General features: G+C 53.5%; 1 protein-coding gene across 19 annotated transcripts in view; it reads left to right on the forward strand.

The window, feature by feature from the left end:
* SORBS3 (sorbin and SH3 domain containing 3) overlaps nucleotides 1-16,367 on the forward strand; it is a 29,128-nt gene that overhangs the window by 10,365 nt on the left and 2,396 nt on the right. For 5 of the 19 annotated variants that reach the window (XM_086416214.1, XM_086416220.1, XM_086416213.1 and 2 more), the window contains exons 6-20: nucleotides 2,132-2,170; nucleotides 2,633-2,726; nucleotides 4,810-4,900; nucleotides 5,229-5,315; nucleotides 5,411-5,464; nucleotides 6,495-6,581; nucleotides 7,038-7,084; nucleotides 7,529-7,662; nucleotides 7,883-7,935; nucleotides 8,057-8,103; nucleotides 8,266-8,380; nucleotides 11,472-11,597; nucleotides 13,072-13,380; nucleotides 14,148-14,251; nucleotides 14,837-14,943. In XM_086416214.1, coding sequence (XP_086272340.1) covers nucleotides 2,132-2,170; nucleotides 2,633-2,726; nucleotides 4,810-4,900; nucleotides 5,229-5,315; nucleotides 5,411-5,464; nucleotides 6,495-6,581; nucleotides 7,038-7,084; nucleotides 7,529-7,662; nucleotides 7,883-7,935; nucleotides 8,057-8,103; nucleotides 8,266-8,380; nucleotides 11,472-11,597; nucleotides 13,072-13,380; nucleotides 14,148-14,251; nucleotides 14,837-14,943 — 1,494 coding nt within the window. Of the gene's footprint in view, nucleotides 1-2,131; nucleotides 2,171-2,632; nucleotides 2,727-4,809; nucleotides 4,901-5,228; nucleotides 5,316-5,410; nucleotides 5,465-6,494; nucleotides 6,582-7,014; nucleotides 7,406-7,528; nucleotides 7,663-7,882; nucleotides 7,936-8,056; nucleotides 8,104-8,265; nucleotides 8,381-11,471; nucleotides 11,598-13,071; nucleotides 13,381-14,147; nucleotides 14,252-14,836; nucleotides 14,944-16,367 lie in introns of those variants that run through there. The other 14 variants (XM_086416218.1, XM_086416227.1, XM_086416215.1 and 11 more) reach the window with 6 other exon arrangements.

The following is a 16,367-nucleotide window of genomic DNA, read 5'->3' on the forward strand; positions in this document are numbered from 1 at the left end:
AGGAAAGGCCCCTGAGAAGTGGCTTCTGAACTGAGAGCTAAGGTTGTGAAGGAGTTGTCCCTGCAGGGCTAGGGGAGGAGTGTTACTGCATGGGGAGCCTGGGGAACCCTGAGGCAGAGCAGGCCAGATTTGTTCTGGGGCCACAGAGAGGAGCTGGACTGCAGTGAGAGGGGCACGTGGTGGAGATGGAACCCAAAGATGCTGGGGTCAGGTCACCCAGGGCCTTGGGCTTTTACTCTATAAGAACTGAGGAGCCCCCAGGAGGCTTTGAGCTGAAGAGTGAGTGACAGGCTCTGACAGGTGGTGGCTGAAGTGACTCCCTCTGGCTGCCAGGTGGGGAAGAGATGGGGCCGGGTGGAGGCAAGGGACCAGTCAGGAGGTCTGTCCAGAATCCAGGCTAAAGACGACAGTGTCTCAGATCAGGGCAGTAGCAGCGGGCCTGATGGAATTCTGGAGACAGAATCATGGTAATTTGATGATGGATTGGATGTGGCATGAAAGAGACCAGTCAGGGATGACTTTAAACCTGAGTGAGTCCATGAAGTTGCCCTTTATAAATGTATATACACACAGGAAACGCAGGGAGGGGTTGTGTGTGTGCAAGTCTTAAGGGGCTTTCAGTTTTAGATACGGTTCATAAAAGTGGCAGTTGATGTTTGACTCTTTAGTGATCCCATGGACTGTAGCCCACCAGGCTCGTCTGTCCATGGGATTTTCCCAGGCAAGAATGCTGGAGTGGGTTGCCATTTCCTTCTCCAAGGGCTCTTCCCCACCCAGTGATCAAACCTGCATCTTTGGCATTGAAGGCAGATTCTTTACCACTGAGCCACTGGGCAGTTGATAAACAGGTCTGTAGTTTCTAGGGTGAGGCTTAAGCTGTAGATGGAAATACCAAGCACCCACTCAAAGAGATTTTTGGTGTAAAGGTTCCCCAAGTAGCTCTGATGTAGAGCTAAGGTTAGGAGTCCCTGAATAGACAGTATTTTTTAAGGTAGAAGACTGGACCAGATCACCCAAGGAGATGGAGAGACAGAGGCCCAGGGACTGAGCCCTGAAGTACTTGCTTGGAGAGATGGGCAGGAATCAACTAGGCTGCCTGGGAAGGGGCAGCTTGGGAGGCAGGAGGAAAACCAGAGTAGTCTCCCTGAAGCCAAGTGACAAGAAATTTCTAAAGGAGGAAGTGAACCTGTGTGACTGATGCTGCTGCTGATCAAGTGGGACTGACTATTTGATCTGGTAACATGGAGGTCACTGGAGTCCTTGACAAGGGTGGCTCAGGCTGAAAGCCTGCTTATCAGGAAGTGGAATTGAAGACACTGAGTTTCTTATGGCCAGCATGCATGCAACCCTATGAACTGTAGCCTGCCAGGCTCCTCTGTTCATGGGATTTTCTAGGCAAGAATACTGGACTGGGTTGCCCTGCCCTCCTCCAGGGGATCTTCCCAACCCAGAAACTGAACCTGTGTCTCTTATGTCTCCTGCATTGGTAGGTGGGTTCTTTACCACTAGCGCCACCTGGGAAGCCCCTTATGGCCAGTAGTTGGCTGCAAAGGAAAGCAGAAAACTCCAAGAACTGGAGGAAGGTGTGGGATCCAGAGAGGGGGGTTGTGGTTTGCATTTAAGGTCAGGGCTGTAGTTACGTGTCTGTGTTCCAAGGAAATCAAGAGGGTTGGCTGGTCAGTAGCTCTTCCTTGGAGGCCCCAGAGAGTCCTGAGCACCTTGAAGAGTGGGTCTGGGCAAAGGGGGAAGATTTAGAAGAGGGTGCAGAAAGGGCAAGAGGGTGAAGGGGAAATGGAATTCTCTAAATTGACCTGGCGAGGGCAGGTCTCCAAAGGTCAGGGAGAGGGTGTGTGTGGGAATGTAGGGAGGGAGGGGCAGGAGGGTTTGAGCAAGGCCACTGCCCTCTTGGCTCGCTCGGGTCCTAAGGCAGCCAGAGGCATTTCAAGCCCTCCTGAGAACTGCCCTCCTAATTCCTTCCCTCCCTCGAGACATTTTTTAGGCTCTGACTCAGCCCCTGGGCCCCTGCTCTAGGCAGGAGGGACTGGGAGCCTCTGGGGCTGCCTCCCAGGGCTCCCCATCCTTGTCCTCGCTTGCTGTCCCCACCCTGATCGAGTCCTTTCTGCTACCCTAGACCTACAGCTGGACTGGACCTTCGAGGAGGCACCCAAAGGTGAAGGCAGGGGTTGGGGGGTGGCATGCCCTAGCCTGGTGCCTGCATTTACCCCTCCCTGCAGCCACGCCTGGCTTTGGGGCTCCCCAGTTGGCTCAGCTCAACTTGTGAAGTTTGTACAGCCCATTTCCATGAGCTCCAAATCCCCTGGTCCATGGTATTAATAATTCAGAGCCCCTGAGTCACTGTCCAGCAAATGCCTAGCCCTGGCTCTGCTTTCTCTGGGCCTCTCTTTTCTCACGTGTAAAACAGGAACACCCCAGAGATGTTTCAAAGGTTTGGTAAAGAGTGTAAAGCTCTTGGCACCCAGCCCATAGTTACTGGTCCAGAGCATCACCCCTGTTCCCACCAGCCACCCAGGAGCGTGGGTAGGGGTGGGCCAGAACCTTCTATGGTCACCCAGGTGCCCTCAACCCCAGCCTTCACCTTCCATCGCTCCTGTTTATTTTCTCTCACTTTCAGTGGATTCTTCCTGTGCCACCTCTGCAGACTCAAGGCATCCAGGGCCCCAGCAGAGACCACCTGCCAGGCCAAACCAGATGTCGCCTCTGAGCGGGTGAGCCATCAAGGGGAGGGCCCCAGAGCTTCAGAGGGGTGCTGGCTTCCTTGAGGGGACTGGCACCCCCTGGTGGCCACAGCTGGCACAGTCTCGCACCAGGCCAGCAGGCTCCTGCTCATGGCTTTGCCCCTTCTCAGCGTTCCCACTGCTTGAGATCCTCCATGCCACCAGAGCCGAAGGGGGATGACCTGACTGCTGTTTGTGGTCAGGACCACCTGGGATGCCTCTGTATTTGGCAGCAGGAATTCATCACCCCAAAGGTCCATGCCTCATTTGGGGTGGAGAGCGGGGTAGCCTGTGGCTAGGTGTGGACCTGCAGCCATCCATTCTGAAGCCTGTGAGAAAACAAGGGGCATAGAGGATCACAGGCTTTGTCCCAGATGCCACTTAGAGAGGAACCCTGCAGACAGGTCAAGGACGCAGTGCATCTTTTCTAAGCAAACCACACAGGCTCAGCCCGAGCTGCAGGGGCTCAGCCCAACCTCAGGAATCAGGAGGCTCTCTGTCACAGTGTCACTAATGAGTTTCTGATTCCTTTCTGGGAACAGAGTGACCTCATTAGCCTGGCCTTAACTGGGCTGTGGCTCTTGGCATCATCAATAAGGTAGAAACTAAGATTTGGTCAAAATTTGGACCCAGATTTCTGGATTCTTGCCTGGAAAATTCCATGGACAGAGGAGCCTGGCGGGCTACAGTCCATGGGGTCGCAAAAATTTGGACGCAACTGAGCACGCACGTGCACCTCTGGATTCAAACCAGTGTGCTGCACTAGCCACGTGACCTTGACCAAGGTAACCAGTCTAAGCTTCTCTAGCTCCATCTGTTAAATGGGAATCAGAGGGTGGCATGAAGATCAAAGTACACTGCAAGTCTCCACAAACATGATTATCATACAAGCTTGATTATGACTAGTTGTTGTTGGTGTTCAGTTGCTCAGTTATGTCCGACTCTTTGTGATCCCATGGACTACAGCATGCCAGGCTCCTCTGTCCTCCACTGCCTCCTGGAGTTTTCTCAAATTCATGTCCATTGAGTCAGTGATGCTGTCTAACCATCTCGTCCTCTGTTGTCCCCTTCCCCTACCTTCAGTCTTTCCTAACATCAGGGTCTTTTCCAATGAGTCAGTTCTTCCCATCAGGTGGCCAAAGGATTGGAGCTGCAGCTGCAGCATCAGTCCTTCCAATTATGACTACAGCTTCCTTAAATTAGGAACAATGTATTCCATTCTCATACCACTGTTGTTAGTGATGTTAAATTAGGAACAATGTATTCCATTCTCATATCACTGTTGTTAGTGATGTTCTTCCTAGAGTAGAGTCATAGTAACAGCCGACAAATCCTGCCCCTCCCCTCAGACATTCCATCACTTGATAAGCTTGGTACAGTGGTTCCACTTGGTGGAAATATTCAAATTCAGCAGAAACTGGAAGATTTCAGCCAGCCAAGAAGGGAGTCCTGGAAGGACACTCAGGTAACTGTGACAGATGACATCGATGATCTAGCACCTCAGGGAACTGAGACCTGTGGAGCAGAAGTAACTTGTTCAGAGCTCTGGGGTCAGGCCTGCAGGCTCTTTCCCCTGACCTGGGTTTTCCCGGAACTAAGATGTAGTCTCACACCCTTGAGTATGGGTGCAAGACCACTTGGTCATGGTGACCAACTTCATCGAAGCTGCACAGACGTACATACCCACAGTCATGGGGCCAGACAGAAGCCAAATGCAGGGTATTTCACCAAGGCCAGCAGGAAAGGGACTGGCCACTTCTGGAGCAGATGTGTATGTGTTACCCCTGTCTTGGGTGTCTCAGGTATGTTCCCTCACCTAAGATTCCCCACACCCTTATAAAGGTGGGAGTCATTCTCATAGGTGTTGAATCAGAGGCTCTGAGACCAAAGGAGACACAGCTAAGTGGTGGGACTGGAATTTGAATTCAGAGCTAATAACATTTTACTATTTAACACTGCTTCCACAGCCCAGAGCAGGTGGGGAGGGGGTGCAGCTCCCTCTCCAGGACTGTGTGCTCACACCTGCCTCTGTTTCCCTAAAACGAAACTGAAAGATGTCTTTGCCTTTCTTTAGAAGAAGCTGGGACGTCTCTGAAGAGTCTCTTAGAAGCACCTTCAGTTGCAGTCCTGGAGCACCCTCCTCCCTGCACCAGACCTCAAAGCAGGTAGCTTGCCCAGCATCCCCTCTCCCTGCCCAGCACTTCTCCCATCACCATGCTCTCTGGTCAGGCTCTCTGCTGCAGTAGTCGGTATAGTCTGTATAGTCCATGGGGTCGCAAAGAGTCAGACACAACTGAACGACTTTCGCTTTCTGCTGCAAGCACAGGTAAAGCTGTTCTTCATCTTGGAGCCTGTGCAGCCAGAAGATCCTGGAATTCTGGGGAGGGTGCTGATGGGCACGGAAGTGGACAGTGGCTGAAAGCCTGCTTTTCAAGCCTGGCCAGTGTCCCAGTACCCCTCTCTTCAACCTAATGCCTACTCCCTGCCATGCAGGTGCTCAGACGCCAAGAGAAAGCGGACAATGTCTGGACGGAAGAATCCTGGAACCAGTTTCTGCAAGAACTAGAGACTGGGCAGAAGGTGTGTGGGCCTGGTTCTCTGGAAAAGGATGTACCCTCAAATCGTGCATTAGGGGAGCGATTTCACCCCCTCTGACTCACTCTTCCCACTCTTAGCCCAAGAAACCACTGGTAGACGACCCTGTTGAGAAGCCCTCCCAGCCCATTGAGGTGCGTACTGTGGGCAGGTGGGTGGGAGTGGACACAGTTTGTTGGGGGACCAGTGAGGGATTTTCTGGGTGGTCAAGGTCCCCATGACCATGGGCCAAGGCCATGGACTCAAAACTCTGACCCTCTCCAGTCCCATATGGTTTAGCTCTGTACCCCCAGCATCCAGGACAGTGCCTGGCATACAGTGTGTGAAAGTGTTAGTTGTTCAGTCATGTCCGACTCTTTGCAACCCCATGGACTGTCGTCCACCAGGCTTCTCCGTCCATGAAATTCTCCAGGCAAGAATACTGAAGTTGGGTAGCCATTCCCATCTCCAGGGAATCTTCCCAACCTAGGGATCGAACCCAGGTCTCCTGCAGTGCAGGCAGATTCTTTGCCGTCTGACTCACCAGGGAAGCCTCTGGCATACAGTAGGTGCTAAGTAAACACGTGTTCAAAATTGTGTATTCATCACAGCAGGCTGAGAAGAGACTGATCAGGGTGGACTGGAATTGTCAGGAAGTATTCTTGGAAGATGGAGCTTGGAGGCCAGGCAAAGAGAGGGGGTGCCCAGGATGGGGGTGACACAGGCAGAGGCTGGAAGGGTGTGTGTGTGTGTGTGTGTGTGTGTGTGTGTGTGTGTAACACTCATCAGCTGGACTGGCTGTGGGAGGGAGGGCAGGGTTGGATAGAGTGAAGCCAGGCTGTAGAGGGCCATAAAAGACTTGACAGGAGAGGAAGTAGGGAGCCTGGTCCTGAAACACATCAGGAAATACTGAAGTGTTACCCTGGTCCTAAGGGATGGGTGAGCTGGGTCAGCAAGGAGGGCCCTCCTGACACCCCAAGACACACCTCCTGGCAGGCCCAGAGGTAGTCAGCCTGGCCTGGCCCCGCCCCCTGAGCCTGCCCTTTACCCCAGCGCCTCGAGCTTTGACGTGTTGCCATTGGGCTTCTCACACCTGATTTTCGCCCAGGCCAGCGCCCCCCACCGTATACTCCCCGCCCCCAACCTTGCCCCTGGCCCAAGTCTCTCCGCACAACCCGCCCCCAGGTCCTGCTGGAGAGAGAGCTGGCCAAGCTGAGCGCCGAGCTGGACAAGGACCTGCGGGCAATAGAGACTGGGCAGCCGTCCCCCAAGGTACCGGCCCCCCGGGGCCCTCCTGGTGGGCGCAGGAACCCCGAGCCGCCAGGCATGGCTTTGGTGGGAGGGGCAGGCCGACGAGAGGCATCGCCTCCAGCTGCACTCGCGACCTTGGGCGACTCCATCCAAGTCTCCTCCCTAAAGTGCGGGGCGATCACTGTTCCTAGCGACCCCTAAGAGCCCTCCCTGGGCCGACTCCACGTCAGCTTGCCCTCCGGAGCCGGCGGGGTCCCTCGCCCCCGGGACCTCAGCCCCGGGGCCCCATGTCCCGGCCTTCCCTCCTCCTTCCACACCCGCCGTCCCTCCCCCGGCTCCTCGCTCCTCCCGCTCCCGGCCCGCCGCCCCGCGTCCCTCCCGCCCCTCCTCTCCCGCTCCCCCTCCCGCTCCCTTCCCGGCCGCAAACTTTTCCGGAGGCGGCGTCCCGGGCCTTGACCGCGCCCGTCTCCTGCACAGAGCTCTCAGGCGCCCCGACGGTCCCGGGAGCCGCGGCCCCCAGCGCGGTGAGTGGCGGTGGAGACGTGGCGCGGGGAGGGGTGGCGAGCCCCGGACGCCGACGGCGGGAGGAGGGGCGGGAGCGCGGAGAGGGGCCGGCGGGGACCCGATCCGCCGCTCGTCGGCCGGGTTGGGGGGCCGTCCCTGGTCCGCCGAGGGAAGCTGGTTCCCCGGCCCGGGGGGACTCGGGTCGCAGCAGCGAAGGGATCCTGCGCTCACTCCCGCCTCCCCCACCCCCGGGCCGCACCCTTTCCCGGCCTTGACCACTCGGGAAGTAGGACATCCTGCTGAGGGCCCGGGACCTGGGAGACGCCTCCAGAGAAGGAGGGGTGGGGTAGGGGAGATGGGGGGAGGGAGTACTGAGGGTGGGGGGCGTTCGGGCGGGCAGTGGGGAGCCGGGTCGAGGGTGAAGCTCCAGACAGGTGGCTCACTCCTGCGTCGTGCCCGCGCAGCCCGGCCTCCGCCTGGAGCTCCAGCTCCCCGAATGCACTTTACCCGAGTTCCTCCCTGAGCCCCCACAGGATGGCGGATGGAGGAAGCCCCTTCCTAGGTCGGAGGGACTTTGTCTACCCTTCCTCAGCTCGAGGTGAGAACCAGATACTGCTCTTGTTCTCACCCAGACGGCCCCCTCTGCCAGCACCACTGCTCCAGATAAGGTGGTGCCCCTGCAGAGGTGGCAGGAAGGTCACGGAACCCCCCTGTTCCCACTGGTTCCTGTCCTGGGCAGGGAGGGGGGGACAGAGCCCCATCCCAGCCCTGCCCCCCAAGACATGGCCTTCCGAAGCTGAGGCAGTGCTTCTCCACAGACCCTAGTGCCTCTGATCCAGGGGGCAGTCCTGCCAGGAAGGAAGAGAAGAAGGTAAGGGCGGGTGGGACCATCAGGGTGCAAGGAGGGCCTGGGGTGGGTCCCTGTGACTGCTCTTGCCTACTTGCGGGCTGAATGACTGAGGTCACCTGCTCTGTCCTCTCCCCCTGCCCAGAGGAAGGCCGCCCGGCTCAAGTTTGACTTCCAGGCTCAGTCCCCTAAGTAAGTACCATTCTGCCTCTTGCCTTCCCTGTGGCAGTCCCTGGGAGGACAGGACTGCAGTGTGCCCCCCTAGAGGGTGGGGAGGGATTTCGGGGACACTGGGCAGAGTCTGGAGGACCCTGAGGACTTCAGATTGCTGAATGTCCTTGCTCTGGCCTTCAGGGAACTGACTCTGAAGAAGGGTGACATTGTCTACATCCACAAGGAGGTGGACAAGAACTGGCTGGAGGGAGAGCACCATGGCCGCCTGGGCATCTTCCCTGCTAATTACGTGGAGGTGAGTGGAGGCGACAAGCAAGGGGCCCTGCCAGGAGGGTGGAAGGGTTTGCAGAGACTTAGAGAATGCAGACCCCCTTTAACCAGCCAGGGAACCTCTCCAGAACTGGCTGCTCCCTCACACCTGGCAAGTTTCCTAAGACTAAAACTGTGAGCTGGGGTAGGGGCCAAGTCTCAGCCTCATTCATGCCCTCCAGGAAATGTTTGTTAACGAAGGCCTAAAGGTGGAGCCCAGACCAGGGGGAAGAACAAAAAATCCCAGTTCCTGTACTGGAGGCCATCAGTCCTCTCAGCGTCCCCCACTTTCACCACTCAGAATCCACCTCTCAAAACCTACATCTCCAGCTGTCTTTTGGGAAGAAATCTAATTGCAACTGACAAGAATATGAAGTCTGAGATGGTTCACCAGTCACATATACTTGTGTCCTCTCCTTCCTGTGTATCACCTCCCTCAATCCCCCGATCAACCTGGCAAAGTAGTAGATCACCCCCATTTTACAGATGCACTAAGGTTCAGAGCCAAGTTGTTAAGTAGAAAATCTAGAATCCGAATCCAGAGACAAGGTTGTGGGTTTGATAGATATGGGGCTATGAGTTATTGAGTATTTGCATCTTTTAAGGAATTTCAGATTATCTGATATATCAGCATAAAGTTGTTCATAATATTTCATTATTATCCTCTTAAATATTTATTTTTGACTGCACTGGGTCTTCATTGCTGTGACTGGGCTTTCTCTAGTTGCAGCAAGTGAGACTACACTTTCTAGTTGTGGTCCATGGGCTTCTCCTTGTGATGGCTTCTCTTGTTGCAGAGCACGGAGTCTAGAGTGCTCAGGCTTCAGTAGTTGAGGTGCACGAGCTTAGTTGCCCCGAGGCATGTGGTGTCTTCCCAGACTAGGGATTGAACCTATGTTTGTTATTATCCTCTTAATGTCAGTTCAGTTCAGAGGCTCAGTTGTGTCTGACTCTTTGCGACCCCATGAACCGCAGCACTCCAGGCCTCCCTGTCCATCACCAACTCCTGGAGTCCACCCAGACCCTTGTCCATTGAGTCAGTGATGCCATCCAACCATCTCATCCTCTGTCGTCCCCTTCTCCTCCTGCCCTCAATGTTTCCCAGAATCAGGGTCTTTTCCAATGAGTCAGCTCTCTGCATCAGGTGGCCAAGGTATTGGAGTTTCAGCTTCAACATCAGTCCTTCCAATGAACACACGGGACTGATCTCCTTTAGGATGGAATGGTTGGATCTCCTCACAGTCCACAGGACTCTCAAGAGTCTTCTCCAACACCACAGTTCAAAAGCATCAATTCTTCAGCACTCAGCTTTCTTTATAGTTCAGCTCTCACATCCATACATGACCACTGGAAAAACCATAGCCTTGACTAGACAAACCTTTGTCGGCAAAGTAATAACTCTGCTTTTTAATATGCTATCTAGGTTGGTCCTAACTTTCCTTCCAAGGAGTAAGCGTCTTTTAATTTCATGGTTGCAGTCACCATCTGCAGTGATTTTGGAGCCCCCAAGTCAGCCACTGTTTCCACTGTTTCCACTGTTTCCCCATCTATGTGCCATGAAGTGATGGGATCGGATACCATGATCTTCGTTTTCTGAATGTTGAGCTTTAAGCCAACTTTTTCACTCTCCTCTTTCACTTTCATCAAGAGGCTCTTTAGTTCTTCTTCACTTTCTGCCATAAGGGTGGTGTCATCTGCATATCTGAGGTTACTGATATTTCTCCTGGCAATCTTGATTCCAGCTTGTGCTTCCTCCAGCCCAGCATTTCTCATGATGTACTCTGCATAGAAGTTAAATAAGCAGGGTGACAATATACAGCCTTGATGTACTCCTTTTCCTATTTGGAACCAGTCTGTTGTTCCATGTCCAGTTCTAACTGTTGCTTCCTGACCTGCATACAGGTTTCTCAAGAGGCAGGTCAGGTGGTCTGGTATTCCCATCTCTTTCAGAATTTTCCACAGTTTATTGTGATCCAAAGTAATGTCCTTTCCTTCATTCCTGACATTGATAATCTCTGTCTTTTCTTATTCTGGCTAGAAATTGGTTAATTTTATGGATCTTTTCAAAGAAACAACTTTCGATTTCATTGATTTTTCTCTACTTTTGTTTTCAATTTCATTGATTTCTGCCTCTTCATTATTTCCTTTATTCAGCTTGTGTTAAGTTCTTTTTCTAGTTTCTTTGAGTGGTAGTTCAGATTATTGATCTGAAACCTTTTTCTCCTAAGTGTAAACATTTAATGCTATAAATTCCTCTCTAAGCATAGCTTTTACCTACAACCCACAGATGTTGATATTTTGTTTTTGTTTTTTTTCATTCAGCTCAGGCTATTGTCATTTCTTTGTGGCTTCCTCTTTGACCCATCGATTGAGTCGTCTATTTCAGGCTCTTTATCTCCTAGGCATCAATAGACCTCCTCTATCCTTAAAACGATGTCCCTGATCCTGAAGTTCCACAAGTATATACAGTATTGCATATCATCAGTCATTTACATCTTGAAATGCCGGAAGTGTTACTCAGTCGTGTCCAACTCTTTGCAACTCCATGCACTGTTGCCCCACCAGGCAATCGTCTGAGCCACCAAGGAAGTTTTATATCTTAGTATGAACTAGTTTATTAGCATCTTGATTTTTCTGAGTAGGATGAAGTGACGAGAGCATGGGGACCCTGGGCACATGGTGGGGTAAAAGTGGAGGGGGAGGAGGGACACTTGGTTCTAAGCAGTGGTGAAATGGTAGATCCTCACTTTTAGAACAGGCTACCAGGAGTTCCCTGCTCCTTGGTACCTCTCATATCCTTCTGTGCCCCAATGTAAACTCTCTCCTGTTTGCACCGCCATTGTCCACTCTGATAATGCCCACTCCACATAACTTCTGGTGAAAATTCTTCCTCCAGAAGCATTCTGGGACTGACTACCCCTGTGCCCTGTGCTCACTGCTGGCTCCCCCCAGGCTTGTGTTTGGTATCTGTCTCCAGTGTGGTCTGGGGACAGACCTTGGTCATATTGCTTCCCCAGGAGCCCAGGTCTGTGCCCAGTTGATACCCAAGCTGAATCACATGTCCTCTCTTCCTCCAGGTGCTGCCAGCAGATGAGATTCCCAAGCCCATCAAGCCTCCGACCTACCAGGTGCTGGAGTATGGAGAAGCCGTGGCCCAGTACAACTTCAAGGGGGATCTGGAGGTGGAGCTTTCCTTCAGAAAAGTACGCTTGGCCAGGGGGAAAGGGGGGTGGGGCAGGGTAAGGGCAGCTGAAGACATAGGTAAATGTGTGCAGTAAAAATATTCTTTAAAAAAAAAAATCAGATATACCTATTTTCACTAGTGTTTCAGATTTTTATTCTCAATCTCTTTGGATATATTTCCCTTAATTGTGCCCATTTTAATTTATTTACTTTTATTATTTTTTTTTGCTGCATAGGCTCTTTGTTGTGGCACGCAGGCTTCTGTTACAGCACGTGGGTTCTAGAGCATGTGGGCTCAGTCGTTGTGGTGCTCAGGCTCTCTAGTTGTGGCATGGGGGCTTGGTTGCCCCACGGCATGTACAATTTTAGTTCCCTGACCAGGAATTAAACCGAGTCCCCTGCATTGGTAGGCGGACTCTTAACCATTGGACCATCAGGGAAGTCTCCTGTCCATTTTTATTTGTTTATTTATTTTAATTTATTTGGTTGTCCTGGGTCTTAGTTGCAGCATGTGGGATCTAGTTCCCTGACCAGGGACCGAACCTGGGCCCCCTGCATTGGGAGTGCAGAGTCTTAGCCACTGAAACACCAGGGAAGTCCCTTGCCCATTTTTAAAATGTTCAAAACTTCTAGAGTAGTTGTGCTTTTTCTCAAGTTGCAGGTTGGTAGGCTGTGAGGATCACATCAGCATTTTAAAAATAATAGAATGGAAGTCTTAGAATACCTTGCATGTAGAAAGGGTATTTCATCCAACTCTTAGACAGGTGTGTGTGTGTGTGTGTGTGTGGGTGGGTGTACTGGATTGATATTACAACATAATCTTTTTACTATAGATAATGGTTCAGAAAGCTTGAAAAATGTTGAGACTTCCCTGACAGTCCAGTGGTTAAGGCTCTGCACTTCTAATGCAGGCGACACAGGTTCTATCCCTGGTCAGGGAATTAAGTTCCCACGTGCAATGCAGTGCAGCCAAAAAATTCAAAAACAAAGAAAAAAAAGAAAATGGAGTAATGCCCCAGAAAGCAAGGGAACTGGTCCCTCTTGGTTTATTTTGAGGGCAAAGGGTGTGAATGCACCTAGTGAATGTTGCCCTGGAAGAGCTGGCCTAGCGAGAGAGGAGGAAGGGGATGGCTGGATGGAGAGAGGTGGGAGCAGGAGGGGGGCTGGAGACCGTCCTTCCTAGGACAGCCCCACTAACAGTAGTCAGTATGTGGGCTTGGGGACACACCAGCTGTCCTCAGGGAGTTTGTTTTTGGATGCGGTGATGACCTCCAAGGTGGAGGCAGGAAAGGACCCAGTCATGGCAGTGGTGCTAACACCTGCGCGGTACTCCTTACCAACCTGTCATGGAGCTGTGTGACCTGTATATAACCAGCTGGTGCCCTCCAAGCCTGATCCCTCCATGCAAGGTGTTAGGTTACAATGACTCTGCACCCTCCTGTGCCTGGCAGCCAAGGGCCTGCAGATACTACCTCCCTCCTTCTCTGTGACCAGGGGGAGCGCATCTGCCTGATCCGCAAGGTGAATGAGCACTGGTACGAGGGCCGCATCTCGGGCACCGGGCGCCAGGGCATCTTCCCCGCCAGCTACGTGCAGGTGACCCGGGAGCCCCGGGTCCGGCTCTGTGATGACGGCCCCCAGCTCCCTGCATCTCCCCGCCTGCCCACCGCCCGCCTGGTCTGTCGCCCCAGCTCTCCTTTAACGCCACGCAGCCCAGCTGACCCCACTGACTGGGGGGTCCAGACCTCCCCCCGCCGCACCGGCTTCTCCCTCCCTCCCCAGGAGTCCAGACCCCAGACCCAGGTAAGGTGACCTGCCTCAGACCCGAGAGTGAGCCCTGCTCCCTGTGCTGTATTCCCCATTCCTGGGAGGCTCTGTGTTGTGGAATTCCCCCAACTGCTCAGGATAGTCTAGTGGGGTGACTGAAGAGAACCTTGTGTTGCAGTCCTTGAGGACCCCAGACCCTGGAGCTGCAGCCCAGGGAGGCAGGGGTCTCTAGATGGGACCCCCAAACCAGCACAGGCCTCCTGACCTTCCAGAGTCCACTCTTGGGATTTACCTGTATCAGCGTCTTGGGACAGGGTGTGCTGGGAGCCGGGGTGTCTGCCATTCACCTGCTGTGTGACCTTGGGCAGATGACTTACCCTCTCTGGGTTTGGGTTTCCTCACTTGTAGAATGGGGATAGCGAGTCCCACTGCAGAGGGTGGTTAGTAGGAAGTAGCTGATGGGCAATGATGGCCATTGGTCATCATGCTGACATTGACCACAGACAAGGGCATGTGCTCCTATGTTCATCCCTCACTCAGCAAACTGTTAGGGGCAGATAGAGCCCATGCACAGGACTCCTCCTGCTCCCAGCTCTGTGCACACGTACAGATCAGCCACCTCCCCTACCTGGGCCCAACTTCCCAGTACCTGTGAGGTTGCAGTCAGACAGGTCTCCCTGTGCTACGGGGACTGCGAGATGAGATGAGGCAGCGTGGGATGCTGTTCCTGGGGAAAGGGGCAGGCCGGTTCATGCCTCCTTCCTCATGTTTGCATGTGCCCACCTGCCCTCCTATGGACCCAGAGTCTCAGCACCCCCAGGTCAGCTCTGTCCCATCCTGGAGGCTCCAGCCATCCCCCGGACCTGGGGACCTCGTCCTCTACCACCAGCGAGATACACTGGACCCCGTGAGTACCATCTGGGACACTTGGTTGGGGTTGGGGGCTACTCCACAGGCAGTGCTGAGCACATACTAATTTACTCCTCCCTACCCAGGATGGAGTTGGGAAATTTCTCCTAAGGAGTGCTTGTCCTTATAGTGCTTACGGGTGATTTTAGTGGGGTGTGTGTGGGGCAGGGGGTGCGGGAGTGGAAGGACACTTGTCTGTAGTGTTCCTGACCTGTCCCTCCCAGCTCTGGGCCTGAGAGCAAGCCTCCCACACTGGGCACCTCTCCCCTCCATCTCTCACTGGGTTTCCAGGGCTGAGGTCAGTGTGGGTGTGTGCACAAAGTGGAACACAGATTTGAAGGCATTGAGAGCTCAGGGGAGGTGGAGTGTGGGTGATTAGGGTTTGGAGAGCAAGGAGCAGGCCTCGGATGGAGGCACTGAAGCTGGAAAGAATCGCCATGCCCAGAGCTGGGCCAGGGACTAATGGGAGCATGGAGGGATCTGGGAAATTCCAAGAATGTGTCCACCTTGGTTCGGGACTAGCCAGGCCTGGTCTGGGGAGGGGTCAGGGTCCTGGTGGTTGCTATGGCAATGTTTCCTGCAGGTACCGGGCGATGTACCAGTACAGGCCCCAGAATGAGGATGAGCTGGAACTGCGGGAAGGGGACCGTGTGGACGTTATGCAGCAGTGTGACGACGGCTGGTTTGTGGGTAGGTGGGCCTGGCGGGCACGCTGGGGGCAGGTGCATCTCAGAGTTCTAGGGGACTGAGCTGGGGGACAGGCCAGAAAGGGTATCTCAGAGTCCTGGGGGCAGGGCCTGGGAGAGAGGCCAGAAAGGTTATCTCAGGATCCTGTGGGGATTTGAGTGGCTGCTCCTGCCTGCCAGGACTGGTTCAGCAAAGATTCATGGGCTGACCACCTCCCACCCTTCCAGCCCAGCACTGGCTGCTTTCCCAAAGCCAGCACTCTGTTGTTCTCATTCCCTGAAGAAGGGTGAGGCCTGGGAGGAAACCAGACTTGCTCAGGGTCATTGTTGAAGCCAGTGGGACTCAGGGGTTCCTGACCCCCAGGCCTCTGTTCCTTCCATCATACACCTGTGTCTGGGAGCAGTCCTTGGGTGGGAGGGTTGTGGGGGGACTTGTCTCCTGAGACGCTGAGCCCTTGGTGGAGAGAACCAAGTCTCACACCTGTATGTCCCCACCCCCACCACCCAGAGCTAGAAGCTAGCTCTCTCACCCCCAAGAGAAGAGAGAGGAAAAAGATCTGAGCCCTCAAGGCTGACTCAAGGGCAGCTCAGGCAAGGACTAAAGCAGGAAGTCTCAGGTTGGCCTTGGCCTGGTTCACGGTGACCACTCAGCATGCTTTTTTCCCAGAGTGAGCGGGTCAGGTCCAGGCTGCAGCTTCAGGGGATGGGGTCATCCCTAGAGAGCAGTGAGCATCCAGAAGCTCTGGCTCAACAGGCTCCAGGGCCTGAAGCGTTGTGGGGGTACCTTGGGAGGAGTGGCCACAGGAGTGACAGCCTTCCTCTCTCATCTGAATCCAGCACCTCAGTGCTGACCACCCTTCTGACACACCAGTAACTATGAAGCACCAGCTTATTAACATGGGGCTTCCCAGGTGGTGCTAGTGGTAAAGAATGAGCCTGCCAATGTAGATGTAAGAGATGCGGGTTTGATCCCTGGGTTGGGAAGATCCCCTGGAGGAGGGCTTGGCAACTCGCTCTGGTATTTATGCCTGGAGAATCCCATGGACAGAAGAACCTGGCGGGCTATAGTCCATAGGGTCGCAAAGAGTCAGACACAACTGAACGGACTTAACACACACACACACCCACACACACCACACATACCCCAAACACACACACACACACACAGAGCTTGTTAGCAGTCCTTTCCTTGGATGGGTGGGCTTGAGGGCACATTCTTTTTTTTTTCATTCACAAGTTTTATTCCATGCAGTTAACTTTTTGTATCTTCAAAGTCAATTTACTTTAAAAAATTAGTATTTCTTATTCATCATAAAATCTATCCCCCTCCCCCAAGGAAACCAAATTCATGGAAGGAGTAATTTAGGTCTAAGGTGTTAGTTGCTCAGTTGTGTCCGACTCTTTGCAACCCCATGGACTGTAGCTTGC

This window comes from Bos grunniens, chromosome 8 (assembly GCF_055505025.1).
Source record: "Bos grunniens cultivar Pamir isolate PY7600 chromosome 8, Bosgru_T2T1.0, whole genome shotgun sequence".
Classification (NCBI taxonomy): domain Eukaryota; kingdom Metazoa; phylum Chordata; class Mammalia; order Artiodactyla; family Bovidae; genus Bos; species Bos grunniens.